The sequence below is a fragment of the Purpureocillium takamizusanense genome, chromosome 5 (assembly GCF_022605165.1).
Source record: "Purpureocillium takamizusanense chromosome 5, complete sequence".
NCBI classification, from domain to species: Eukaryota; Fungi; Ascomycota; class Sordariomycetes; order Hypocreales; family Ophiocordycipitaceae; genus Purpureocillium; species Purpureocillium takamizusanense.
The window spans coordinates 866,267-891,699 of record NC_063072.1 but is presented as its reverse complement, the minus strand read 5'-3'; the positions used below and the strand labels follow the sequence as shown (position 1 = coordinate 891,699).

The window sequence follows — 25,433 nt, the reverse complement described above, 5'->3', positions numbered from 1 at the left end:
GTGCGGCAGCGATGCAAGCCCGGTTCGACAGACAATCCGTCGAGGGCAAATTCTTCCACACACCCGTTCTTCCTTCGCCCACGGGACCCGCGACACCGGCAAACACTCGCTTCTGCCGTCCTTGATCTTTCTCATCAATAACCATGGATGGCAAACGACACCCCAGCTCCTTCCAGCAGCTGGAGAAGCTGGGCGAAGGCACCTATGCAACCGTTAGTCGCTCCAGAGCTGGCACAGGGACTCGACGGCACAACTAGCTAACATGCACTCCCATGAATAGGTTTTCAAAGGCAGGAATCGCCAAACGGGCGAGCTGGTGGCACTCAAGGAGATTCACCTCGACTCGGAAGAAGGGACACCGTCGACTGCGATTCGCGAGATCTCACTTATGAAGGAGCTCAAGCACGAGAATATTGTCGCCCTCCACGACGTGATCCACACCGAGAACAAGCTCATGCTCGTGTTTGAGTACATGGATGGCGACTTGAAGAGGTACATGGACACACATGGCGAGCGAGGCGCCCTGAAGCCCGCCACCATCAAGTCCTTCATGTATCAGCTGCTCAAGGGAATCGACTTTTGCCACCAGAACCGCGTCCTGCACCGCGACCTGAAGCCGCAGAACCTCCTTATCAACAGCAAGGGGCTCTTGAAGTTGGGCGATTTCGGCCTGGCCCGCGCGTTTGGCATCCCGGTCAACACCTTTTCCAACGAGGTCGTCACCCTGTGGTACCGAGCCCCCGATGTGCTCCTGGGCAGCCGCACGTACAACACGAGCATTGACATCTGGTCCGCCGGCTGCATCATGGCGGAGATGTACACGGGCCGGCCCCTCTTCCCGGGCACGACCAACGAGGATCAGATCATTAGGATATTCCGCATTATGGGCACACCGACGGAGCGCACCTGGCCGGGTATCACGCAATATCCCGAGTACAAACCAAGCTTCCAGATGTACGCGACGCAGGACCTGCGCAACATTCTGCATGCCATCGACCCAACCGGTATCGATCTGCTTCAGCGCATGCTCCAGCTGCGACCCGAACTCCGCATCAGCGCGCACGACGCCTTGCAGCACCCGTGGTTCAACGACATTGTCATGCACCAGCAACAGCAGCAGCAGCAGCAGCATCAGCAGGCCCTGCATGCGCAACAGGCACGGGCGTACCAACAAGGCGTGCCAACCCAAAACTTTGACAACTACTAGTTGTAGCGCCTCGACCGTGCGATGACGAGGTCTTTGGGTGGTGCAGTTGGTGCCGGCTGACTGACGCCTCCCTACCGTCTTCGTCTTGACGAATGTTGTTTACGAATTGCTCACCTTGGAGTTGGTGGTTCATGTCAGTTAGACTGGAAAGGAGGCGTGCATTTTTGTTTAGCGTAAGGGCCATAGAGCATAATGTCTGAGCGCGCGGCTCATGTACTTGGTGTTGCAACCGGAGGTCAGTTAATGCACGCCTAGGGCGCCAGTAGCGGGCCTGCAGCGGTTGTCTTGTTATATTTACGTGTCGCTCAGTGTCTGTTGACGAGACTGCCGTCGACGGGACTCTTAAACTTGCGCTTGCTGGGCTCTTTGGACCACGTGTCTGCGAGTGCCGCCGTCTCGTCCTCTTCATGCGGGAACCCGGCACTTTCGCGCAGCTTCTGGATCTCGTCGCGAACAGACCTGGCGACTTCGATCCTTAGTTGCACGGCCTCGGGCCCATGCTGCAGGTCCTCGGCGCTGCTCGTCTCCACCAGCTTCTTCCAGGCGGCTCTCTTCTCGCCAAAGAGGCGGTCAACATCGGTGGGCTCGCCGATAACGACCCTGAAGCGCTTTCCTATGCGAGGAAGGAAGCGCGGAAAACCCCGATCCTCGGGCATGATGGACTGGGTGCCGTGGATGAACATGGGTATGAACTCGGGAGCGGGGTCGCTCTCGAGAATGAGCCGGGAAACGCCCCATTTGAAGTATCGAAGGCCGCTGTCGGGGCTTTGGTGGCAGCACGCCTCTGGGAAGACGTGGACCCAGGCGTTGCGGTTGGCGGTATATGCGGCGGGGGCGGGGAAGGAGTCGGTGCCGTCGGTCGAGAAGGTCAGGCTCGGTGGAGTAGGAGAGGTAGAGGGACCGGATAGGAGCTGGACTGCTTGGGTCATGGTGGGTTGGTAGAGACCGCCCAAGGGCGAATGCCATAGCCGTCGAGTTGGCAGCACTTGACCCAGGCTGAAGAAGGTGGAGAAGAAGCTGTCAACCGGTCAGACACGATGCCTACGGTGACAAGTCGGGAAAAGCGTGGGTAGCATGGATTGACAAACCTGTTCTTGAAGCATATGTCGTGCGCGCCCAGGCTCCATCGCAGGTTCCGAACATCGGTCTGGTAGCGCAGAGGAAGGATCCCCCACATGAGCGGATCGTCGACCCTGTGCACGCGCGCCGCGATCGCGTAAGCTACGAACACGGCCCCTCGCGCGCGCGCGCGAAATGGAAGCAGTACAGCGGCTCACTTACACGGCGACGTGGTTGCAGACGGTCAGCAGGCCGCGATCCCGGCACTGGGTCCGCCTGCGATCGAGCGTGGAGAGGAGGTTGTCCAGCCCAGTGACCTCGACCTTGTTGAGGCCGTAGAGGAAGGCCCTTGAGACGAAGCCGACGCTACTCATGACGGCCACGGAGCCGAGCCGCCATGGCAGGGACTGGCGCACGGGAGGCGCCGCTGTACCGGACATGGCGTGGAGGAGTAGGTAGTGAGTGGTGGTGGTTGTCTCTTCGTGTGTCGGACGGGGGGGTTTGGGTTGGGGCGCGTGTGCTTCAATTGCAGTCGAGGACAAGAGCAAGGTTTGGCAGAGCTTGCAGCGGCCGGGGCACCGTTGGCGGCTTGTCTCTCAATGCATGGCGGTTGAGTCGGGCGGTGCGACACGTTGCGCGATCCGCGACGTTGATGAATAAATTTATTTAGGGGAGCAGGCAGACAGACCAACACAAGAGAGATGGAGAGAAAAAAAGGCGGCGCGCGTCATGCATGGGTCGCGGGAAGCCGGGGGGCGTGGGGATGGATTGGATGCCCCACGTAAAGGTGGAAGGAGCGCCGACCCAATTTCCTGCCGTCGCGCACTTACACGGGCAAAAAACTCAGGCCGAGCCATCAAAAATGAACCTGTCACCCACAACTCAAACATTTAAAGAACTGTATTTTGGCCATAGGACTGATTCAATTTTCTAATAAGCGTCCTTGGGTGACCACTAGGCACATAAATCCGAGGAGCGAGAGTACGACGTTTTAAGAGACGACAAAGTGACGCGACAGAGTACATCCGAGTCGACACTCTTGGCGGCGCCACACCAACGATTCACTTACACAGATACCCTGTCCAACTTCTTGGTGACCTTTTCAAGGTACAATACGCCCATCTCCACCCCGTTCGGATCCTGGAATGCCCTCTTGTCGCCGAAATCCTCATTATTCTCGTCCAGACACGTCAAGCACGTCTCAACAACCTCGCTGTAGCGGGTGCCCATCTTTGCCCTCAGTGCGGTGCTGCGACTGAGTGCAGTCAGATGCTCCTTCAGTGCTTTCGGGTTCTTGAGTAGTGCACCACGTTCAGCGAGCCCGAGTGCTGCGGAGGGCTGTGTAGTCCCGTCGGCTCGGTATGTAACGAAGGACTGCCAAAGTCCAATCTCCAAGAGACAAACCCCAAGGCTGTAAACGTCGTGCTGCGTAGTGTAGTAGTCGACGCTGGTTCCTTGCCGTTGCGGATGGCGGTACAGGTTCGTCTCCCACTTGCTATCCGTCAGAGGGTATGTCTCAGCACCCTCTCTTCGCAAGGCCTGGAACCCGACCAAGACGGCCATGCTTGGGAGCTTGACTTCGTCCCTCCTGCTTAAGCCCAATACGGTCTCAGGGCATATGTTTTTGTGCACGTATCCGTGCAAGGAGACGGTATACACAGCGTTGACCAGCCGTTTGGCCATTTCGAGCCGGTCGGAAAGCGAGTCGTGCGCTTGACCTGACAGGAGCAGTTGCCGGACGCTGCGGACGTTTGTGTATTCGTTGGGGAGACGGAAGAGGAAAGCCACGCTGGACTCCCCAGATAGTCGCACAACCCCTTCGCAGTAGAGTATCCCCAAGACCGCCGGGCTCGAATATCGAAAGCGTCGGGCAAGCTCCCGCGCGTACCTTTGCGTGCCTGCCCCTTTGGTGGCGATGTCGATGATCAGGCTCTCGGAGTCGGTCGGGCGCCAAGCTACCAAAGCCGTACTGTACGGAATGGCCTCTTTATTGTACGCCTCGAATGCCTCTTCACCGACGAAGACGGTGTGAGATTCCCCAGCGGGCTCATTGAAACTGGGCCCAGCTGCATCAGCGGCTCCCGTTTCGATGATGTCGTCGAGATATGCGTCGACCATGCGAAATCCGAAATGGTTCTGCCAGGACTCCAGATCTGCGATTAATTCCTCTAGAGTGTCTCTTAGACGCACGTACCGCAGCTCCCCTGACACGTTGGAGACGGGGTGCTTATCGCATCTGGAGTTCTTCCGGCTTGCATCTGTCAAGTTGCCGCTGAGGATGCGATGCATGCGCCGCTGGAGATCCTTCTGGTCATCGGCCATGGGGTTCTCCATACTCTTGGCCACTTCCCACCATGTTAGCCAACGTCATTGTCTCCATGAGAGCCATTTCCGGCATGGATATTTGCGACTTACAATCTACGGACTGAAGACTCGTGCCACTAGCAACAGGTAGCTTCATGTCTCCATGGTCAACCGCCTCGGCAAATGTCCCGTTTGAGGCGGTGGCTCCCGGCAACGGGTAATGCGATAGGGGGTGTTCTAAACCAGTTATCTGAGATTCCTGCGTTGTCAAGCCCTTTTCGATGTAGCTTTCCGAGAGCGGCGATGAGACCGTAGACCTGCACGACTACCCGTCAGCTCAGTGAATGCACGAGGCGCATCGCCGAACAACTTACTCGCTGCGAGCGTCTAAGACTACTGGTTCGCGTGGTATCCAGTCCTGCACCCATTCATGAACGGCCGCCGCGTTGGCGTCAAGTCGCTCTCTTGCCTCTGGTCTGACCAACGCGCGGATGAACGCTTGACCTTGCTTGCCGACACAAGACTCATCCAACCGCTGACGGGGGAAGAGCTCGTCCGGATTCTCCCCGTACTGGATAAGGCTCATCAAATCGGGAAACATGTGAGTCTTGGTCAACATGAAGAACGTCAAGACGCCCAAAGCCCACATGTCTGTCGCTGGGTGGTTGATATCCGAGCGTCCTGTCTGACCCAATAGAATTTCTGGTGCCGTATAATGCTCACTCATGAGCACCGTGCTTTCCGTCTCAACAGGTGCTCCCCCCAGTTGCTTGCTGGTTCCAAAGTCTGAGAGCTTGACCCACCAAAGGCCGGCTTCCCCGAGTTTCGGATGTTGTCGGATTAAGACATTCTTGCCACAGAGTTAAGATGACTGATATGTAATGCAAGAAAGCAACGAGCTATTGCGCTCTGAAGTAGACGTACCTTGGGTTTTATGTCACGGTGCGCATAGCCTTCTCCGTGCATGAGCACGAGGCCTCGTAGGACCTGGATGGCAATCTGGCGAGCCTCGTCCTCGGCCAATGGGTTTTCGTCAAGATATGCCTGCAGATCCCCTGCAGGAAAATATTCCATTGTGACGTACAGATAATTCTTCGACTCATACCATCCTAATGTCTTGACGAAATGCCTCGAATACTACTCCCCTCACGACTGTCAGCCATGCATACTCCAACACGGGACAGTCGCTTTGACGAAAGAGCTACACCAATTATGGGGAACCTACTCTGTCGTGAGAGAGCTTGGTGATGAGTTTGAGCTCATTGAGGCATCGTCGCCTTGCGCCGCTGCGGTCGTCAAGTCGTGTCACCTTCACGGCGCGGCGGGATTGGTATCGATGGCCTTCGGTTATACACGTCTCCAAATATACCTTGGCCTGGCCGCCGCGAGCGATGGGTAGCCTATCGCGCTCCCAGCGTTCCTGCACCTTTGGCGACGAAGGGGGCGCTTGGGGATCATTCAAAATATGGACAACTCTGCGATCCCTGAGGAACCGCGTGTCCAGCTTGTAGTCTCGCACATGCTCCGGCAAGTCGTTCTCCATGGCGGCGGAATTGTCTGTTGGGTTTTCGTGGTAGGAGGAAGGGTTTGTTTCCCGGTGGAATGGACCTCTCTGTTCGTTTGGTTTCGGAAAGTGCAGGCAGAGGGATATAAGAGCGCGACCAAGTGTGCCCAACAAGACCAACAAGAGAGTAAGGGGTGGCGCATATGCAATGGCACGGGTGAGAGGAATACAGCATGACCCATGAACGTGCATGGCGGCTGGGGCGGCCTGGCTGAAGGCCCCCTCTCCTCCGCTCTTGAAGACATGTGGACGGGACGATATTGGCGGCTACGACCGTTGGTAAGCAATATTGACAGGGCAATGATCTTGAAGGCCACCGACTTGGTGCGACGGCCGATAGTTTAGACTTCAAGCCATATATATATATATATATATATCTGGCAAAAGGACCTCACTTCTCACCAACTCAACCACCTGAACAGAAGTTAGAGCTCCTCGGTGGTAAGTGCACGGATCGCTCCAGGGTCCGTTTTGCTCTGCAGTATACATCTCACGATATCACGGCTAGTAGAGGCTGTGCAGTTCGAGATAACTAGCAAGGAAAGAAAGAAGGAGTGAGAGAATGAGTGGCCCAGGGAAGGCTGAGCGGCGCCAGGACCCGCCATCCCGCGGCGCCTAGGCAGAGATGGCCCTCCAGCGGAGCAACCCCTGGTCCGAAAGCGGGCAAGATTTACGTGGTGGCCCGAGAGAAGAAGAGAGACTCGAAGGACAAGGGAGGGTTTCGGGACAGGTCCAAGCGCTTGCTCACCCAATAGGACCGGTCGGCGGCTGAAGAAGGGGATCATGGGATCCTCGAATTGACCCCAGCCTGTCCTTGACTTGACGTTGATACGAGTGAGGCTTGAAGGGTTGTGTTGTGTGATGGATAGGTAGTCTGAGCCCAGCGTGACCATGAGAAGCACTCTGAGATGGTCCTGCCTATCTGTCTGTGTACGTGGTTCCCGAAAGGGGCAATGTTGGGCCCGGCCTGCGATTCTATGCACCTTGGCCTGAGGTACTGAGTTGTGCTTGGCGGACGTGGACAGGTAGCCGCGACGATATCCGTCTCTTCATCCTGGTCGCTGTTACCCTATCTGCTGGGGGCTGTGCCAAGAATATTCGTCCGAGCTGGTATAGAAATAGATTCTGGTATCATAAGCCCGCCATTAGGCAACGTCTAGACGCCAGCAGGTGCAAGGATGAAGCCAATGTGGAGCGGGCGACTTGACTGAGGGCGCTAATAAACCGACTTGCAGTGGAAAGACGTGACGTGACGTGCCCACCCACCCACACACAAGACTTCCTTCCACCTGACGACATACATACTCACTTTGTACATGCACTCCGGCCTCGCTCCTCGCTTAGAATCTCCTCCGTTCGCTGCACCGAAAAGCGAGCCAACTGAGTTCCTCCTCGACAAGACAGCACGCGGCCGACCGGAAACGACTGTGTAGCAACATGGCGCACAGTAAGTCACCGCCCCCACCACCCCCAAGTCCTTGCTGCTGCTGCTGCTGCTGCTGCTGACCACCACACGCGCCAAAACAGGCAAACGAAACACGTCCCGCGCCGTCTTCACCTCCCACGAGCGGGAGCTCGCCAAGTCCAACTGGTCCACTAGCTCCGCCCGCCTCAATCGCGACTCGTTCCTGCCCTTTGGCTCCTGCGGCCTGTGCCTGGGCATCGCGCGCGGGCCCGTGTCCTGCCCGCGAGGCGACATCTTCTGCCGCGAGTGCGCCCTCGCCAACCTCTTGACCCAGAAGAAGGAATTGAAGCGGGCTGACAAGGCGCGGCGCGATGCCGATCTGGAGACGCAGAGGCAAAGGGCCGCCGAGGACGAGGAGGACCGAGAGCGTGCCGTTCGTGATTTCGAGATGACGCAGGCTGGCCTCTCGACGGCCAGGAAACGGCCACCCGTCGCCGCAAATGGCGCGCCGCAAGATGACACCTCATCCGCCGTCATTCACGTGGGCTCGAAGCGGAAATTCGAACTCGACCAAGACGAGTTGCAACGAATTGTTAGAGAGGACAAGCTCAAGGCTAGAAAGGCTATCGAGGACGAAAAGGTAACCAGACACCAGCCCTGCAAGGCAACGTTTCAGACACGCACAGGCAGCTAACTGTCGCCCTCTTCAGGCTGCCAAACCCACGCTACCATCATTCTGGACGCCGTCTCTGACCCCCGATGTGCACGATTCGAAGCTTCCCAACGCTGTCAGAAAGGACAAAGCCGTCCCGATATGCCCTTCGGCGCCCGATGACCTCCCCCACCCGATATCTCTGCACAAACTCATCACCGTCAACTTCAAGGAGGAAACGGATCCATCCACCAAGAGCGACCGCCGAATATGTCCCTCATGCCTAAAGGCGCTCTCCAACACGTCCAATGCTGTCATGACGGAGCAATGCGGCCATGTCCTCTGTATGAGCTGTGTCAAGAAGTTCCTCATCCCACCCAAGAAAACCTCGAAGCAGGAGGGCGAGGAGGCGCCCATCATGTGCTACGTCTGCGACACCCTTGTGACGGGCAAGGCATCGAAGCACCGAGAATCAAGCGCTGCCCTCCCGCCGGGATTGATAGCCCTGAAATCAGAAGGGACTGGGTTCTCAGCCCGCGGCGCAAACGTGGTAGCAAAGCTCGGCGAGGCATTCCAGTGTTGATCGGCGCCGCTGGGCCTGACGCCAGGTGCATCCGCCCCATGGAAGTATGCTGTAAGCAGCTTAGACGCATCCTTGCCCAAAGGGGAAAATCATTTGCCCTGCAGCCGTTTCCGCAAATGAGGCCGCGAAAGAACCCACAAGCGGATAACGAGGCGGTGCAAGAGGCCCTTGGTGAGCATAGTTAGGCCGTGGCTGAAGAAGCCCTTCAGCAGTTCACCTTGCAGGCCATCGTACAGAGCCCTCAACCCCTCCCGTTTCACGATTCTGAATATGACCCCTATGACGGTCTTGTCGAGGAACTCCAGCAGCCGGCCCAGGAGAGACGTCTTCTGCTGGCTGCCCAGGCCCTTATCCTTCTCTGACGCCTCCTCCGCAGGCGTTTCGCTGGGAATCTGCAGCCTCGTCCTGCCCGTCTGAAACGGATATGTGAGAGCGGTGGCGGCCGCCTTGCTAAAGGCAGCCAACAGGAAGGCAGCCCAGGCAATGGGGATGTCCTCCTCCTCGAGAGCCGGCAGCACGCGCTTGGCCAGCCTTCGGTTGACGAAGAAGGTGAGGCTCGGGTTGAGGGTCAGGATGAGCGTCGCCGAGTAACCCGACCACAGACCCAGCACGCCGCTCTCCCTGCGTATGTCGGCGAGCATCTCGCGCAGCGTCTCACTGCCCGAGGACATTTGCATGCGCGTCACGACGCTCGAGATGGGCGTGGTGCAGGCCTTGGAGCACGCGCCCGCCAGCGACCCCATGAGCAGCTCCTGCACCACGCTGGGGTGGCGGTTCCGCCCGCGCAGGTAGCTGTAGAAGCCGAAGAAGAGGAAACTGTCGACGACCGACTTGGCCACGTCGGGCCCCAGCCCGTTGTACAGCGCCGACACGCCGCCCTCGCTGCGCGCGATGCCCCGGAGCGCATCCACGACGCCGTCGTACTGCTCCTGCTGGTCGCGCCGCCGCCGCTGCACCTTGAGCCGCGTTGTCACCAGGTCGAGCGGGAACACGGCCGCCGTCGAGATGGCCGTGCCGGCGGAGCCCGACACGGCGTGTCCGAGGGCGTCGAGGGCCGTGCTGGAGGGCATTGCGGGCTTCGTGGCTCCTGCTCCAGTAGCTGGCGGTGGATGGCGGCAAGGAGTGTGTCCTTTGTTTTTTGTGTAGCAGCGTGCTTAGCTCTCGATGCGAATCCCAAGGCAGATGATTCTGCAGAGAATGAATGAAATTAATGCCAGAAGTGACGAGTTGAAGAGCGAAGAGGACGGATGACTGCCGCCGAGATCCAGCCAACAGCTCGGGAGGCCGAGGTCGACGCCGTTGCCGAAGTGGGTTCCATCCAGCACGCATGTCCATGAACGACGCTACGTCATGACCCGCCCGGGAAACGCGATTCGCGCCACGCAGCCAAGTCCACACTATGTACGTACAATAGTTTCGTGGTATCTACCTTATCCCATGCATGTGAAAAAGGCGCCCTCAGGCACCACCACACGCACTGCAGCACCACCAGCACGCGCACACCACAAACGTTGCAGTATTCCATACAATGTTGGCTGCTCTGCGCTAATACTTCGTACACGCCTACGAGTCTAGCAAACGGAGCTGGCTGCGTGGAGCTCTTCTTGGGTATTGAGGGACAAAAAAAAAGCAGAAGAGGAGAGAAAAGAAGAGCTCCAGGCAGATATTCATGTGCCCTTGATGCTCGCTTTCCAAGCTACCGTATCATACCATACCATGGTCACCGCCATCCAACCATTCAATCATACCCTGTCAAAACACAGAGGCCTGCCCCCCTCCCGTAAACGCCGCCGCCTGATCTCCCAGACCGTCCCGTGCCTGACCGGTACTCCACGAGTCCGCCATCGCTCTTGGAAAATGCAATGCCCGCAACGGAGAGGCTTTTGACAATGAAAGACAAAATGATCATGGCCTGTCCTGTGGCCCGCCTGCCCATCCGCCGCCGTAAACGCCTCGCTGGTGTTCTGCACAGTCTAGCCAAAGTCCGCCAAAGTCGGACAGATGCCGTAGACAAAAAGCAAGCAGGAGAGAGAGTAGAGATAGAGAAAAGAAAAAAGGGAAAATCCGCCGGCGAGCCCTTAACCGCGACTAGTGACGGATGGGCGCCGCTGAGCCGTTGCGCTGGCGCCAAAGGTTGCCGACCGCGCCGACCCTGGGAAAGGCACGTTGCTGACGTCTGGCTCACCAGGCGCGTCTTCGCTGTCGAGCAGGCCGGGGTGTCCGTCTGCGAGCTTCTGCGCGCCGAAGCCAACGACCTGGAAGATGTTGGTGCGGCCGCCGTTGGTGGCCATCTGCAGCTGTTCGTGCAGTCTCGCGAGCTGGTATTGGCGCTTGATTGGGGTGAAGATTGGTTGCGGGACCAGCGGCTGCGGTTTCCAGTGAGCCAACGCGCCCATCACCGCTGCCGTCTCCTCGTCCGAGTCGACGGGTCCATTGTTGGCGTCGTCGTCGTCTTCCACGGGCGCATTCGCGTCCAGAGCCGCCTCTGCATTGGAGGTTAGCCGCGCGGCGAGCGTCGCACCCTGCCCAGCGCATGAACTTACTCTGTTGCTTTGCTTGATTCTTCTTCTGATAGGCTGCAAGAAGCATGTCGTACGGTAGGGAGCGACCGGCGACTGCTCGCTTCGCCCCCATAGAATGGCTCTTGCATGTCAACGACCGAGCGCAAGGCTGGCCGTTGGGCAAAATGACACCGCATTGCCGCTCGACATCGACGGGACCTGCGGTACGTTGGTCAGGCAAGGTTACGCCCTCGAGAGCTCCTTAAATCGCTGCAGCTGGAGTTTACCTTTTGGCTTGGGCACCTTGGCCTTGGGTTCGTCCTTCTTCTTCTTGGTTTTGGGACCCTTGTCGGGCTCGTTCTCGGCCTTGCGCTTCTTGCCTTTCTTGTCCTCCTCGGGTTTCTTCCCGGCGCCCTTTTTGCCGCCTGTCCCGGGTTTCTTGTCGTCGTCATCGCTGTCATCTTCGCCCTTGCCGTCAGCATTCTCCCCGTCCGCCTTGCGCGCCTCTTCTTCCCGGGCTGCCTCCTTGGCCCGCTCGCGCGCTTCGCGCGCCTCCTTCTTACGTTGCGCCTTTTCCTTTTTGAGCTTCAAGCACTGCTCGATGTGCGCCTTGGCTGCCGTCTTGAGAATGCTCTTCTTGCAGTGCTTGCACTGCTGCAGGTCGGGGCTGTCTTCCAGCGGGCGGCCGGTCGCGAATGTCTCACGCGCGGTGTCGTCTAGCTGGTTGACCACGGGTCCGGGAGACGCGGCGGCCGAGGCGGATGGCGAAACGCCGTTCTTCTTTTTCTCGTCTACAGAGTGCTGTCAGCGTCGAGGACGAGCAAGGAAGCGCTGTTGGACTCGCGGGTTGCCTTCACGGTGCATACCTTCGACAACGCTACCATCTCTCCAGTTGCCCGGTTTGCTATGTTTGGGAGGCGGCTTCTTCAACTTGATCGTCCCCGCCTTGGACTCCTTCTTGGATGCGACCTTAATCGTCTGCTCGGAATCGGGCGCCATGTTGGGCTGATGTCGGGCGCGCGGATACGCGGCCAAAGGGGAGTTTCGACAAGACGCAGGCGGTCTGGGGAGCCGCCACCGCCAGAGCAAGTGCGCGGCAACGTGAGGCGAGATGCGCAGGGAGCCACTGGCTTTGCGGAGATGGAAACGTTGTGAACTCGGCGGATGGGTGGATGAATGGGAGTCGTAGACTGGTCCCGATAACGACGCGCGCTGGGCTGGTCGTGACCCACGCGCGGGGCGGTAAGAAAGATAATCCGATCAGGCAACCCCAGATTCTGGAATGGATTGCAGCCCCAGTCCACACACGGTAAGTGGATCCGACCCAGGGACGAGCCATGCCACCCTTGTTGGACTCTTGGACGTTCAGCAGATTCAGTGAAGATTGCCTTAGGAAAAGGTTCTCGTCAAGGTGAGGCCATCAAGCAAAAACAAAAGACAAAGACAAAATCTATCGAATATCATTGCTTGTTTCCAGCAGGGCACCAGGTTTCTTGACTCGTCATGGTTCGTATACTTCGTCAAGTCTCTTCTAAGCCGTGCTACAGTGTGCTATTGCTGGACAGGGGTATATAGTCGCACAATCGCAATCGCCTCACATCCTGCCCTGCCTCTCACGTACTTCGTACCTCGCTTTCCTCCCACAGCCTGTATATACGGTCCCTGATAGCCACGTGGCCCAACGTTCTCTAACCAAATTGGTTAGCAAAAGGGAAGCAGAGGCCGCCACTGGCGACTGTCGGATCAACTATTACTCACTGGATGAAAGGTCTTGCCATAGTAAGTAGGCACGTACCACATTGAATTATCGGTCACCGCCTCACCCTGCCGACTTCTCAACGTCGGGTCCCTTTTCGCTGCCCTCGCCATCATACAAAGCGCGAGCTCTCCCCAGTCTCCGGACGCTTGGGCAGGCTCCAAGCATAGCTCAGGATCGAGGAGTGGGGACGACGAAGCGAGAAGTATGGCCTGCGTTGAGGCAGTAGTCGACGCAGTCGAACGATTTGCCGCTGAGTTGTCCTGGCCTCCAACAAGGAAGAACCATGTGTCATTCCTGCCGTAGTCTGGCTCGGTAATGTTGCGCTCACAAAACCGGTGCCCCTCAAACGCATCATCGTAATCGACAAAAGTGACGCGCGGCTTCGTAAAGCCAGCGTTAATGGCATCGACGGAACGACGTATCTTATCATTGACTCGTAGGACCATACGGTTCATCCTCCGACGGAGGTCGCGCTTCAACTTCGGCCCGCGCCACCACACGCCAAAAGACGACTCGTCGCATTCGTCGGTGTCGGCGTTGAAGAAACGAGCGTACCCGGTTACGAAAATGCTGAACCATGGGTTCCTTTCCCACTTTACGCGATCGAGAATCTCCATGATTGCTAGCCGCAGGCCGTGCTCGAACTCGGGGCCTGCGAGAGCGTCCTCGGAGCGACGTAAAGCCTCATCGCAGGTGCCGGAGTAGAAGCTGTAGAAGCGGAATATGCAGCTGTTCATGATGTCGAAGAAGCCCAGGTCGTTGCCGCCGATGGACAGCAGGGCAAAGTCGGCGGGGAGAGACGTGTTGAAAGCATCTATCTGGCTGTGGGGGGCGCCGGACAACATGTCTTGGATGGTGGACCCTGTGCAGGAAAGGAATTGGAGAGCAGGCGGCGGCACATCGTGGGCACGGGTGGTGGTGTTGAGGTCGGCCTGGATCAGCCTGGGATACGCATGGAGCCCACGGCGGCATTCATCTTCGGTGCCGTTGAGGCCGGTCCCTATGCCAGCCGAGTAAGAGTCTCCGAACGCGACGAAGCCGGCCACAGGGTGCGAGGGGCGATGGGGGGATGCAATTTCGCGGTGACCTGACGACTCTATTGTTTTCACTGGTGATGGCATGTCAGTTCAGCCCTATGGTTGGGTATGTGGTGGGTGTTGTGTCGTGCAAGTGAGCCGCAGCGGGCCAGGGATAGAATGGTTATGCACTGGGTCGGGAGCACATGCGCGCTCGCGAGTTTGCAACCTACCTTGGGGGTGCGTTGGAAAGACGTGCTGCTCATGAGGATCATAGAGCCAGTGCCAGAATCGTGCGGCGTGATCAGGCGGGCGCAGGAGCGCTGCCGCCGCCAGGCTGGACAACGTCAAAGTGTGTAGTAGCCGCATGGTCCTCCGTGTCGGAGCCGGGGGGGTTTTGTTGGGTCAGGGCCAGCCGCGGAGGCAGCAACTGTATACATCAACCGTCAGGACGGCCGAGTATTGGCGACGATGCGCAGGGGCAGTCGTAGACAAGGCCATGCGCATTTAAGAGACGCAAGGGCCCGGGTTGTTCCCCCTCGTTCTTGTGATGCAGCCGGAGGATGGGACGGGAGGGTGCGCGTGTGAGTCTGAACTGAGGATGTGGTGTACGAAGTATAGGGGGGAGACGGGGATTCGAGCCAGTGGGAGCCTCCAACAGAGCCGCGTGTCGGGGCGGTGCGTGGCTGTGGGCGTGCCGCCGATCGGGGTCTCGGGCAGCAGATCAAGTTCCCCAGACCTGACGTCCCGCCCAAAGGCCCGTCCGTGGTTGGAAGGATTACAGCTTGCAGGCGTGACGCGCAAAGGATAGTAGATGCCTTGTCCAAGTCACGAGCACCTACCTTGAACTTGTGTGTCGGTGGGTTCAGCCCTAGATACGAGCGGCTTGTTGGGGAAGTCGCCGTGCAGTCGGCGTTCCTTCCTCCGGCCTTGTATGCGCCCCGACTACTCCGTACAGTATACTTTGTACCGTACTTTGTACCATGGGCCAGCAGCAGGTGCGAACACACTACCTAACGTCGGCACCTCTTGCCCTGCAAATCCTGCTGCCAGAGCCATTCTTCTTTCACGTGGCCACGAGTATGAAGGCTCAACTGGCATGTACGAAGTACAGTATGCAGGATATGTGGCTCCGCAGTGCAGCAGAAACAACTCCAAGAGTAGAGAGGCCGGTCCAGCAAGTACTAACACACATACCGTAGAACTTGCCATCTGCAACCGTACAATAACCACTGAGCGCCAAAGACGGCGCCAGGGCTCAGCTCCCCCGTCCGTGATGGACCCCGAACCGCCTTCGCTTTGGCCGGCACGCGGGCGCCCAGCAGGACGGATCGGGTCGATCACGTCAGTGCCTCGGGCACGCACCAAATTGTGCGAACAAGCCGCCACAGGTCAGCAGCTTGCAGTGGCCGCCAGTCAACGCGCACAGCACCGTGGTGGTGACGTCATTCAAGGCACCACCAATCTCGACCGCCGACTTTCTCCTCGAGAATGATGAGAAGGGCACTTTCAGCTGCGATGACAATGAAGCCGCCGCCGGATGTCACCGCAGCAAGCCGATACATATCCTGTGACATGCAGTTGGCACGCGTTGCCTCCAACACATGTCCATCTCCACAAGCAGTGATTAGCGACAAGAGTGAGTCCGCCGCCGCCTCCTCCTCCTCCTCCACCACAAAAGATCCAGACTCCACGTCCTCCACATCCTCCACAAACCCCTTCCCGTGCGCGCCCCCGCCAGCCAGCCGACTTGGCGCAACAAGCCCACCTTCAACGTCATATGCAGCCCCGGCCTTGGCCCGCCCTGCCCTGCCAGCACCCGCCGCCGCCGCCGTCATCCGCGATCGATCCCGGCCACGCCGCCTCTCGCCGTCACAGGCACCTGCCTGGTCATTGATTGCCATGGTCCCCTCGGATCGTCCCTCTCGTTGGCCCCTTATTCCCCAAGCCCAAGCAGCAGCCCGCCATGCTACGCCGTGCTACCTACGCTACCTTGACAGGCCACCAGGCATGTCGCCAAAAATGGATGATCCGGTTGTGCAGCTAGCTTGCTTGCTTGCTTGTTGCTCAGTTAAGTCGCCGCTTCCTCCAGGGCAGGAGCGCAGAGAGCAGATCCTCAAGCCGTTGCGCGCCTCCACCCCTCCATCCCGCGCTTAAACGACGTCAGAGGCCCGGCTCGCCCGTTGCTCCCCTCGCTCGGATTCCGTAGCCGTGATTAGTATTAAAGCCCCATTGTCCCGTCTTGTCTCAACTTGGCACGGCATGAACCCTCTTGTGAAGCCGAACACCACCGCAAACCTTCGCGACTGTCCCATCCATCCGCTTATACTTCAGTTCACACCACCTCGCCCGTGACCACAATTTCACGACAGCACATCCCCCACCGTAGCAAGAAAAGAACATCCAGCCTCTCCGTCTAATACGCCGCCATGGAGACCATTAGCAGCATGGCCACGCAGGCCGCCAAGGCCGTCTGGGGCGATGGCTCTGAGAACAAGGAGCCCCTGTCCGGCGCTCAGGGCGATGTCTCCCACGGCGAGCCCTACGATGCCGGGAACCTAGGTAGGAACTTCACCTTGCGCGTTCCCTTGTACGCTTCGTCCACCGCTGACTCGCGTGCCAGGAAACCCCGAGCAGCAGAAGATCGAGCGCAAGCTGAGCGGCGAGGACGAATCCGCACCCGCAAACCTGAGTAACGACACCAAGAACGATGCCACCACCAAGACCACCACCGCCGCCACCACTTCCTCCTCCGCCTATCCCGACTCCTCAGCCCTCACCAAGCCCAAGTCCGACTCCGAACCCACCGACATCGAGGCCTCCACTGGCAAGCCCTCCGAGGTCGGCTCCAGCGCCGAGGAGGACGGCGACCCCAACACGCACGTCATGGGCGACGGGCCCAAGCCTCTCGAGACGGTCGCCCGGGAACACGGGGGCGACGCGGGCAACAACGGCACGACGACTGCCACCGGCGGCGACTCGTCCTCGTCCTCAGCCTCCCACAGCAAGCCCGGAGAGGAGGGCAGCAACGAGGACGGCGAGAGCAAGGGCACGGGCGAGCAATACGTCAAGACAACGGGCTTCGCCGCCGACGGGGGCGACTTTGACGCGACCAAGCCCGGTGCTGGTCGGGAAGCAGACCGTGAGTCTCCTCCTCTTCCTTCCCCCCATCCCAAGAAGAATCCTTCCTTATTACCTTTAATCCCCCCCTTCCCACCCTTTTGTTTTACCTGGCATGCTGGTATCGCTGCAGCACCACATATGCTCGCTCCCCCGCGACGACGACCTGCACACCCGCACAGACATGACAGTTGAATCGCTGACTTTTGCGCCTTTCTTCCGTACCCCCCAGGGCTCCTAGAGGAAAAGGGCGTGCACCACGACACCCCCGGCAGCGGCGCCAAGGACTCCTCCCCGTCGAGCGGCAGCAACGATCACCACCACCACAGCAAGGACAAGCCCAGCCTGGGAGAGCGCATCAAGAACAAGCTGCACCGGCATAAGGAGTAAAATGGTTGCCGAGGGCGGCCCGGGAAGAAGGAAGGTGGGGGGGGGGGCTCTTTTACGGTCTTTTGTTGACGCCCCGTTATGCCCACGTTTGGCATGTGCGCGGCTCACTCAGGGGCTGTCTGTTGATGCTATTGCTCAATGCAACGAGCATGCTCCTTCCTCCGTTGAGGTCAGGGGCGGCGAATCGATCCGTTAAATCATTATTGTACTGTACTATACCTAAGCTGCAAAATTCATTCCTGTTTCCCTCCCATTCTCCCATCCACCCACTCACTCACTCACTCACGCACTCTCTCATCTCTTTACATCCAATCCCCCGCCCCCACCCCGGCTGTGAATAAAATCATTTCACCCGCCTCCACCCTAACACAGGGAGGGAGTAACAAGAGAAAGAGATTGCCGAACCAAAGAGATGTGTTGCACTGCCTACCATCTTCCAGCGGGGTCCAGAACCGCGCGTCGTTTCGGTACCAAAGACGCGTCAAAAGACACACACACACACACGCACGCACACGCACCCGCTAGTACCAAAGTTCTTTGGTCCATCGGCTGGATTGGGCATGACAGCTTCCGCCGAGTGCATGCGCGGCGCCACGCTCAGGACGACAGGGGTCATTGTCTGGGGTGCTGATATTGCCGCATCGTGTTTTTTTTTCTCTCGATGGGACACCACGATATTTGGCCCTGGGTGGCCCGCGTGCGAGGGCTGCAGGACGCATACTTGGCAAGCTTGGTTACTACGAGAAAGTGCCATTGTCAGGCTGCATGGAGCGGCCAACAAGGCATCCCTATCGTGTGTCACAAAGCTACTCACGCAGCAAGCGATGTGCACCCCAGGACCGGTGTCATGTACCAGGTTTGCAGGCTATTTGCAAGGGAAGCGCCCACGTTTATGTACAAACAGGAGCTGACTGCATCAACCAGCTGGCGTCGGCCAGTCACTCAGATGCCCAGCCAAGAGTGAAGAGAAAACAAACAATCGGCGATGCGCATCGCCCTTGCTGTCCGCCAGGGCGCGCCGTCAGGCTAAAAAAAAAGGCTCGGCACAATCCGGAATCTACCCTGTCCGTCAAGGTGTGCGGAGGTGGCCTTCCCCATCGTCATGCCGTTTCAGTTGTCGTAACCCATCCATCATCACAGCTGTGCCCAAATTGCCTCCGCAGATCCAAAGAATATCCATTGCGCTCCCTCACACAGTGAGGTAGCAGAAACATGAACTCCACCGACTTCTATCCTCCAATGTCCGAGGCAACTGCCATGCCTGGCTTCCCCGCGCAGGCTCGCCACTGTGCTAGCCAATGCATCGACCAACAGAACCGTCCGGTGTCGTCTTTCGCAGGCCAACATGTTGTATGAATCTGTAGGGGTGGGCGGTGATCCGTGGCTCGCGTTGGGGGTCGACAGGGATGGGGAGGCGATTGTCCAATCCCACGTCTGACGCCACCGAGACGCCAATGTCCAGGCTCGGAAGGTTGTTTAACATTGCGCCCCCCACCTCCCGATGCCTCACACCACACCGCGCGCATAGGGCTTCCGCTTCGCGACGAGCCTTCGTCTCTTCACCACCAGACGGGGCGGCCTCGAGACAGCCGCAGCCATAGTCCGTCGCCTCGACATTAGGCCGCCCCTGATTCGTCTGATGCTGTGAGAATGTGGGTTGCGCATGTGGCAGCTGCAAGCCACCCGTCGACTTCGATGCACTGGTTGGCCTCGCTAAACCAGCTTATCGGGTTTCGTGGCTGGCGACACATGGGCTCCAAGAACGACGGTCGGAGTGGCTAGTTGTAAGACGGCTTAGAGGAAGCCCGATTCGGCCAGCACCCTGTAACGCAAGGCGCGAGAGTAAGCAAATGGAGCATTCTTGGGGGTGAGGAACGGGTGGCTGCATGATGCGCAATTTCGTTCGACGCCTTCACCATCCAGTCGGATGGGAGAGCGTCCGTCAATGCATGACGCCGTATAGCGCGCCATGATCCCGCAAAGCTACGTACCTCACAATCTTCTCGTCCTCACGCTCTCGCGGCTCAATCATCAAACTCTTGTCGTACATCTCGTGCACATCCCCCGCAGCTTGCATGTTGCTCAGAATGTAATCCTGTAGCTCGGGAACCGGCTGCAGCGAGTACACCACGTTCTGGTATTGTTGGATGTCACGAATGACTTCTGCAGTCTTTGCCCGCTTCGCAAAGTTGATCATGTTAGTCTTCTTGATGATCGAGGGTATTCCATCTTCAATGAAAGTAAGGTCGGTCAAATACACGCCTAGTGCCTTGGTCAGTAACTTTGAACATGACTTGCTAGAGGCATACCAAGAGAAGGGAAGTAGGGGGGGGGGCTGGCAGCTCGTACCGAAAAATGGAATGCATGGCGGATTTGCGGCGTGCAGCGCCTCGCGATACTCGCCAAAGTTCTTGGTGCTGGCCATCAGCCGGCGCATCGTCTCCAACACGCCTTGCGTCCGCTGCGGGACCTGGTCCCAGGTCCGCTTCAGTCGAGCTATCGGTGCCGTGCCAAGAGCTGAGATGATTGATGTCAACGTCGAGAAGTTGTTGAGCCCTCGGCATTTCTGGGAGACCTATTAGCCTTGTCCTTTGGTCTTACCTCCGTGGCAGCACTGGCCAGAGGGATAGAGACTTACATCGGCGACCGAAACAAAGTGCTTGATGACCACCACGCGCTTCTTGACGTCCTGCTGGGCGAGAATCATCTCCGCGACCCAGTTGGTCATCTGATTCGAATGCAAGATCAACGCCTTGACATTGGGGGCGGCGTCCGGCTCGCCCTCTCCGACCTTCTTTTGCCACGTCTTATTGAGACACTCTGCCGCCTTGATCTTGCCGTATAGCCGAGATTCGATGATTGTGAGCTGTCGTGCAAACTCGGTCACGTCGATATCGAGAAACTTGAGCTTCTTCATGTTCTTTGGTACAATCGGCGTGGGCGCGCTCTGATTCACCGTCTGGACCATCCGACGCGCGCCCGCCTCCTTTCCGCTCAGCCTCTGATCGAGCACGGCCATCAGAGGGCCGGAGCCTGGCGTCTCAGTCGACTTCACCGTGTCCCTAGCAAAGGTGTACACGTCGCGGATCAGCTGCTTCGATTCTTCGTTGTGCTCCTCCATCCAGAAATTATCAAGCCAGCTCTTCAAGATGTTGACCACTCGGAACCGAATCGGCTTCTGCTTGCGATCTCTCCATGCCTCGTAGTCTTGCTGGCTGATGCCTTCCGGCGGCTGTATACCGAAGCGCTTGACAAGCAGCTCGAAGAGCTCGCGTGCAGAGGTAAAAGACCTGTACGTGAGGAGGAAGGTGTTGTTGAGGTTCGGGTCTAGCTTGTCGTGCCGCGTGAGTTGCTCGACAAGAGCTGGGAGAGACCCGCCCTTGACCGTGGGAGGTGTGGTCTTGTTGTCCCATGACACGTCGTCCTCGTAGTCGAGGCGCATATACACGGGAGTATCACCGCTGACAGTCGTCTGCGGTGAAGGGTCTTCGCCGAATATCTTCTTCACCTTGGAATAGTCACCTTTCCGAAAATTGCCTGGTGGTGGTTCGCCCTCACTGAACGATTGGGTTGTGATCAATGGTGGCCGCATGCCGGCAGTTCTCGAGTCCGAGCGCTGATGGGGCCGATCGTAAGGCATCGTCTCCACCCGCTGCAGCTGCCGTGGCCCTTGATCTCCTCTGAACCGGGGTCCAGCTTGTGGCTGCTGCTGTTGAATGTTGATCTGCACCTGTTCGGAGAGCAGCTGCAGCGAGAAGCCAATATGCGACGAGTTGGTCTCGAGAGCCCTCGCGCATTGGCGCACGTATTCCAGCCGGTTCTCGAGCGCCTCTCCTCGAACTTCGCTCCACTCGTCTGCCAGGGGCCCCGCGACGGCCTGACAGCCAAGCAACAGGTCGGAAATGTTATCGTACAGGCTCTGTTTGTTGGTGCTGAAGTCGGCGAGCTGGGGCGTCTGAAAGCTGTCACCTAGGGACGAGAGGTCGATGGACTCAATCATGGCGATCCACGGCCTGAACCTGTCTACCACTTTGCCACCAGCAGAGCAGACATTGTTTCCAATAACCTCGTGACGATACGGCGTGATGATGCTCTCCGGCGCAACGAGACTCTTGTCGAGTTCCCTAATGCTCGACACGAGAATTCGTTTCTGCTCGTCAAGTCTCTCGAGAAGCTTGCCATCGAGGATGGCAGTAGGTTCCACGGCCCCTTCGTCGTCGTCCAAGAAGTTGGAAGCGATAGGGTCTCGCGGTCCCAATCCGTTGTTTTGCCAGCTCCCACCGGCATTGCTCCCGATTACGAAACCCGGGAACAGCCTCGGGATCTCCTCGCCCCGCTGCTGTCTCGCGACGTCCACGTAGCTAAAGACGCCAAGAAGGACGCCGTCGGCCTCTTGCAAGCATTTTTGTACGGATTCCGCGTTGGGCCAGTCGGCGGCGGCAATGTGCGAGGAAATGACGAGTTTAGAGAATTTTGACATCATGTCGCGGAAGTGAGGATACAATGCCTTGTTCGTCGAGATGATGGACGGCTGGCCAGAGTGGTTGTCCGTGGTTCCCGAACCGGCGGCAAGCAGGAGGCGGAGATGGTCGGATATGTCTTCGGCTCTAGCAACGTACTCGGAGCGGCTGTTGTTTGTGATTGCTTCCCGGTAGCGATCGATGGCGCGCTTCATGTTGGACACGAGCAGGCCCCAGGTGAGGGGAGGAGTAGAGCCATCGTCGAAGAAGGACCGCGGAACGGTAGCGGTGGTGGGGAGGTTGTACGTAGTGCTGGTGAAGGAGGTGGCCGAGGCCATGTTGGGAGGCTCTTTGCTCCCTGCCTTGCCGTTGGGTAAGCCGTCGGTGCGCTTGCGTCGAGCCGGCGATGCGCCGTTTATGGAATCCATAGACGTCGAAGGGGAGAGGGCGCCAGTGAATGACGCGCGATTGCGGGCCTGAGGAGATGCACAGTGGTCAGTGGCGGGTGCGCTACGGGTAGGCGCATGAACGGGCGCACGAGCTGGGGGCATTACCATATAACCCCTCGAAGCAAGAAGCATGGATTCTGCTTCGGCCTCTGAAGCAGACGTTGCGGAATCGTCATCTTCGTCTTGCATCAGGCCTCTTGCCATCATCTCGGGCGGAGGGCGCGTCTTGTCGGGTATGGTGACATTCATGCGATCTCGAGGGCCGCTTTCTGTGGCGGAGGTTGGGGACTCGAGCGGAAGCTCCATGCTGCGGTCACCCGTCATCATGTTGTAGTAGAAGAGACGGCCGTCCGGGGTGGCCTGGGGGATCCAGAAATCGGCCCTCGACTTGTCGGCCATGTCGATGCCTTCGAGGGGCAGGCCATTGGAGCCGTCGACTTCGGACCCGTCGTCGTGCTCGAAGCTGTCATCGTACACGTCATGCTCCTCGGCGTCGTCGTCGTCGTCGAGGTGATCGATGTGACCGTTGTGGTCTGGTTCGGGGAGGTCGTCGGCGCCGGCGATGATCTGGCAGTAGTTGCTGGGGAACCAGCCACGGACACCGTTGATGACGCCGTCCCACCAGCCGCTCTCAAGCTGGGTGATGACTTGGATGACGTCGCCCTCGTGGAAACTCAAGCTGGTCCTGTCGTCGGCCTCGTAATCGTAAAGGGCGCGGACGTACATGTGGCCGGGCGCCGGGGTGCCCACGATGCCGTCCATGGCGAAGGGAGGGGAGAGACGCGGCGGGCGGCTCAGGCTTGGGGGAGGGTTGCAGTGGCAGGCACGGGAAGCGCTCGACGCAGCAGGCGGCGAAAGGCGCAGCGAGCGACTACCCGGCGATGGAGCTCAACGATGCAGGTCGAGTTGGGGATGCCAGGAGGGAATATGGTTGTCGCGCGGTTCAGGGGGAGGGACACGGCGATAAAGGCCACCTCAGGACATGGCAGGTCCACGAGTCAGCCGTTGTCGCGAGCCGTCGGCGGCGGACGAAGAATTGATGAGTGCCGAGAGCATGCCACGCTTGGCCACGGAGCGAGTAAGGCCTGCGAACTCGTTGGGCGGCTGAGGGGGCGAGGCGAGGCAGGTCGCGACGGGGCGCGGCTCGAGGTAGCGGACGGGCGAGGGGTGCGGAAGGTGAGGTGAGGCTGCGTCTGTGCAGAACAGGAGCAAGCGCGCGATAGGACCGGTGGGTTGAGAGAGGTTTGGTGTGTGTGTGTGTGTGTGTGCGTGTGTGTGTGCGTGGTGGGTGCGCGTGGGTGCGTGTGTGTGGGCGCGAGAGTCCGTCTTGTCTGTCTGTGGGAGAAAGAGGGGTTGCAGAAGGGCGACGACGGGACCAAAGAAGGCGCCCGAGGCGGGTTCCCAATCCGCGCTGGAGTTGAAAGCCTCCACTCAGAAAGCAGTGGGAAGTGAGCGTGAGCCACGGATCCATGCCATGCAGTGGGTGCCCGGGCAGTCAACTGTAGGTACCTACTAACGTACTACCGTAAGGTGCTCCACGGGTGCTTGGGCAGGCCGGCGGCCAGCGACAGTGGCTGCGGTGGATGCGCTGCCTGGACAAGCTGGCCGGGGTGAGTGCTGCGCACCTGCGAATGGAAACGGCGGAGAGACAGCACCCTCGCACCTTCTTCCAGGTAGCGGCGGGGGGCGGCGGGGCCCTCCACTGCTGGCTGAACGGGGTCGGGATCAAGCAACTCGCCGTTACCTTCGGCGGTGCGGCAGCGGCCCGCGGCTGGCAGGTACCGGCAAGTACCGGAGCCGCTGGCCCCGGACGCCGACTCGGGGGACACTGGCTAACGAGAGCGACGGGCGGATCACCAGCCTGCTAACATTTCGTACCTCCCTGGTTAGTGGTTTGTGCCCCCAGCAGATGGGAAAGGGGCATCGGGGCGGTTCACGACTCGGTGGGACGGAATGGCGGTGGTTGAGGTACTTCGTATGAAGGTCGAATGTAGTCTCCGCCTGCGCACTCGCAACTTGACTCGGCGAAGGTACACACACACACACATACTCACACCACACAAAGACAATCAGCGACAAGGTTTTCGTATTGAATCAAATTTGTTGCAAAATATGAGCATCCATTCGCCGTGACCGCTCGGAAGTGCCGCTTCATGCGGGCGGGCCAGCGACCCTGTGGACCACCCACCGCCTGTCAAATACGCAACTTGATGGTACTACTAACTCCCGAGTCCTACTCCGAACTACTGGGTGATGACCTACTCGGCAGGAGGTAGCCAGAATGCGCCTCCTTTGTGATGGCGCAGGCGTCGCAGCAGCAGCCCCTGCATGCCTCCATTAAGGACTACTAGGTACTGACAAACACCGGAGGAGTCGAAAGACTATTACAAAGTATCTTACAGCAGACCGTGACCGTGGCCATGCCTCTCACGACCCTGGTCTGGTTCTCGTCAGCCACCATATTGGGTAGGCACATGCATGTAACCTGGACCATGGGGACGGGCCGACTGCAATATACGTGTTTGAAAGCAAAGACAAGACACCCGTGATTTATTCGCATGTATCCTTTGTATGTACGAAATACTCAACTACTATGAATAGGTATCTACTAAGGTATCCAAGGGCGTCTCATGATGCCGAATCGCCCCCTACCCTGTAGTTATTCTGTCAAAGAACTTCTGTCGAGCACCTGACCACGGCAGGTGTGACGGCCACACCTCTTAATTACGACTTGCCTACTCCTAATAATGCAATCAACGTCTCTAACAGGCACCACCTCCACCACCACCGCCACCACCACCATGCGTAGCCACGTATGCTCAAACAAGTCCGTCGTCACGGGAGTCTGTTGATCTTGCACGGCGGGACGGGACGAGACGAGACGGGACGGCTGCATTTGCCCAAATGGGCCGACTCGTGCGCCTACCTACCTCGTCCCATCCACTCACGGGAAAGGGTGCACAT

At 58.6% G+C, this 25,433-nt stretch overlaps 9 protein-coding genes across 10 annotated transcripts; 3 read left to right on the top strand and 6 right to left on the bottom strand.

The window, feature by feature from the left end:
* Positions 1 to 143: 143 nt before the first annotated feature.
* On the top strand, positions 144 to 1,207 carry PHO85 (negative regulator of the PHO system; the record flags this gene model as incomplete). The annotated part of the gene is made up of 2 exons (XM_047987183.1): positions 144 to 212; positions 281 to 1,207. The coding sequence occupies 2 exons, from the start codon at positions 144 to 146 to the stop codon at positions 1,205 to 1,207; spliced, it is 996 nt and encodes a 331-aa protein (XP_047843167.1).
* A 31-nt stretch (positions 1,208 to 1,238) lies between these two features.
* Positions 1,239 to 2,722, bottom strand: TAZ1 (Lyso-phosphatidylcholine acyltransferase). Of its 2 annotated transcripts, XM_047987181.1 has the most exons (3): positions 2,489 to 2,722; positions 2,296 to 2,400; positions 1,239 to 2,224 (listed from the first exon to the last, which is right to left on the bottom strand). In XM_047987181.1, exons 1-3 carry the CDS (start codon positions 2,704 to 2,706, stop codon positions 1,513 to 1,515), a joined length of 1,035 nt encoding a protein of 344 aa, XP_047843165.1. In that variant the 5' UTR covers positions 2,707 to 2,722; the 3' UTR covers positions 1,239 to 1,512. The 2 variants fall into 2 exon arrangements, with proteins under 2 accessions (XP_047843165.1, XP_047843166.1); XM_047987182.1 differs by having other exon boundaries at positions 2,296 to 2,722.
* Positions 2,723 to 3,331: 609 nt separating this feature from the next.
* JDV02_005855 (uncharacterized protein) lies at positions 3,332 to 6,113 on the bottom strand (the record flags this gene model as incomplete). Its single annotated transcript, XM_047987180.1, has 5 exons — positions 3,332 to 4,611; positions 4,682 to 4,887; positions 4,945 to 5,420; positions 5,495 to 5,707; positions 5,796 to 6,113. The coding sequence occupies 5 exons, from the start codon at positions 6,111 to 6,113 to the stop codon at positions 3,332 to 3,334; spliced, it is 2,493 nt and encodes an 830-aa protein (XP_047843164.1).
* A 1,379-nt stretch (positions 6,114 to 7,492) lies between these two features.
* Positions 7,493 to 9,972, top strand: JDV02_005854 (uncharacterized protein). The gene is made up of 3 exons (XM_047987179.1): positions 7,493 to 7,581; positions 7,662 to 8,179; positions 8,250 to 9,972. Exons 1-3 carry the CDS (start codon positions 7,572 to 7,574, stop codon positions 8,772 to 8,774), a joined length of 1,053 nt encoding a protein of 350 aa, XP_047843163.1. The 5' UTR covers positions 7,493 to 7,571; the 3' UTR covers positions 8,775 to 9,972.
* On the bottom strand, positions 8,227 to 10,028 carry JDV02_005853 (Acylglycerol lipase). Its single transcript, XM_047987178.1, has one exon. The coding sequence runs from the start codon at positions 9,842 to 9,844 to the stop codon at positions 8,864 to 8,866; it is 981 nt and encodes a 326-aa protein (XP_047843162.1). The 5' UTR covers positions 9,845 to 10,028; the 3' UTR covers positions 8,227 to 8,863.
* A 274-nt stretch (positions 10,029 to 10,302) lies between these two features.
* sgf73_2 (SAGA complex subunit Sgf73) lies at positions 10,303 to 12,437 on the bottom strand. Its single transcript, XM_047987177.1, has 4 exons — positions 12,142 to 12,437; positions 11,563 to 12,066; positions 11,318 to 11,494; positions 10,303 to 11,259 (listed from the first exon to the last, which is right to left on the bottom strand). Exons 1-4 carry the CDS (start codon positions 12,272 to 12,274, stop codon positions 10,853 to 10,855), a joined length of 1,221 nt encoding a protein of 406 aa, XP_047843161.1. The 5' UTR covers positions 12,275 to 12,437; the 3' UTR covers positions 10,303 to 10,852.
* A 287-nt stretch (positions 12,438 to 12,724) lies between these two features.
* On the bottom strand, positions 12,725 to 14,913 carry sgf73_1 (SAGA complex subunit Sgf73). Its single transcript, XM_047987176.1, has 3 exons — positions 14,284 to 14,913; positions 13,034 to 14,142; positions 12,725 to 12,963 (listed from the first exon to the last, which is right to left on the bottom strand). The coding sequence occupies exons 1-3, from the start codon at positions 14,417 to 14,419 to the stop codon at positions 12,889 to 12,891; spliced, it is 1,320 nt and encodes a 439-aa protein (XP_047843160.1). The 5' UTR covers positions 14,420 to 14,913; the 3' UTR covers positions 12,725 to 12,888.
* A 656-nt stretch (positions 14,914 to 15,569) lies between these two features.
* JDV02_005850 (uncharacterized protein) lies at positions 15,570 to 17,812 on the top strand. Its single transcript, XM_047987175.1, has 3 exons — positions 15,570 to 16,612; positions 16,674 to 17,192; positions 17,403 to 17,812. Exons 1-3 carry the CDS (start codon positions 16,480 to 16,482, stop codon positions 17,558 to 17,560), a joined length of 810 nt encoding a protein of 269 aa, XP_047843159.1. The 5' UTR covers positions 15,570 to 16,479; the 3' UTR covers positions 17,561 to 17,812.
* A 587-nt stretch (positions 17,813 to 18,399) lies between these two features.
* On the bottom strand, positions 18,400 to 23,820 carry CDC25 (cell division cycle- protein). The gene is made up of 5 exons (XM_047987174.1): positions 22,575 to 23,820; positions 20,199 to 22,496; positions 19,910 to 20,126; positions 19,552 to 19,822; positions 18,400 to 19,382 (listed from the first exon to the last, which is right to left on the bottom strand). The coding sequence occupies exons 1-5, from the start codon at positions 23,229 to 23,231 to the stop codon at positions 19,355 to 19,357; spliced, it is 3,471 nt and encodes a 1,156-aa protein (XP_047843158.1). The 5' UTR covers positions 23,232 to 23,820; the 3' UTR covers positions 18,400 to 19,354.
* Positions 23,821 to 25,433: the final 1,613 nt, after the last annotated feature.

Coding starts and splice junctions, on each gene's coding strand:
- TAZ1 (XM_047987181.1), bottom strand. CDS start 2,706: ATGTCCGGTACAGCGGCGCCTCCCGTGCGCCAGTCCCTGCCATGGCGG. Junction 2,401..2,488: donor GTCTGCAACCACGTCGCCGT/GTAAGTGAGCCG, acceptor GCGCGTGCACAG/GGTCGACGATCCGCTCATGT. Junction 2,225..2,295: donor GACATATGCTTCAAGAACAG/GTTTGTCAATCC, acceptor ACCGGTTGACAG/CTTCTTCTCCACCTTCTTCA.
- JDV02_005854 (XM_047987179.1), top strand. Junction 8,180..8,249: donor AGGCTATCGAGGACGAAAAG/GTAACCAGACAC, acceptor CGCCCTCTTCAG/GCTGCCAAACCCACGCTACC.
- JDV02_005853 (XM_047987178.1), bottom strand. CDS start 9,844: ATGCCCTCCAGCACGGCCCTCGACGCCCTCGGACACGCCGTGTCGGGC.
- sgf73_2 (XM_047987177.1), bottom strand. CDS start 12,274: ATGGCGCCCGATTCCGAGCAGACGATTAAGGTCGCATCCAAGAAGGAG. Junction 12,067..12,141: donor AGATGGTAGCGTTGTCGAAG/GTATGCACCGTG, acceptor AGCACTCTGTAG/ACGAGAAAAAGAAGAACGGC. Junction 11,260..11,317: donor GAATCAAGCAAAGCAACAGA/GTAAGTTCATGC, acceptor CCTCCAATGCAG/AGGCGGCTCTGGACGCGAAT.
- sgf73_1 (XM_047987176.1), bottom strand. CDS start 14,419: ATGCGGCTACTACACACTTTGACGTTGTCCAGCCTGGCGGCGGCAGCG. Junction 14,143..14,283: donor CTTTCCAACGCACCCCCAAG/GTAGGTTGCAAA, acceptor TGCCATCACCAG/TGAAAACAATAGAGTCGTCA. Junction 12,964..13,033: donor ATGGCAAGACCTTTCATCCA/GTGAGTAATAGT, acceptor CAATTTGGTTAG/AGAACGTTGGGCCACGTGGC.
- JDV02_005850 (XM_047987175.1), top strand. CDS start 16,480: ATGGAGACCATTAGCAGCATGGCCACGCAGGCCGCCAAGGCCGTCTGG. Junction 16,613..16,673: donor CTACGATGCCGGGAACCTAG/GTAGGAACTTCA, acceptor CTCGCGTGCCAG/GAAACCCCGAGCAGCAGAAG. Junction 17,193..17,402: donor TGCTGGTCGGGAAGCAGACC/GTGAGTCTCCTC, acceptor CGTACCCCCCAG/GGCTCCTAGAGGAAAAGGGC.
- CDC25 (XM_047987174.1), bottom strand. CDS start 23,231: ATGGACGGCATCGTGGGCACCCCGGCGCCCGGCCACATGTACGTCCGC. Junction 22,497..22,574: donor TTGCTTCGAGGGGTTATATG/GTAATGCCCCCA, acceptor GCATCTCCTCAG/GCCCGCAATCGCGCGTCATT. Junction 19,823..19,909: donor GCCATGCATTCCATTTTTCG/GTACGAGCTGCC, acceptor CCAAGGCACTAG/GCGTGTATTTGACCGACCTT.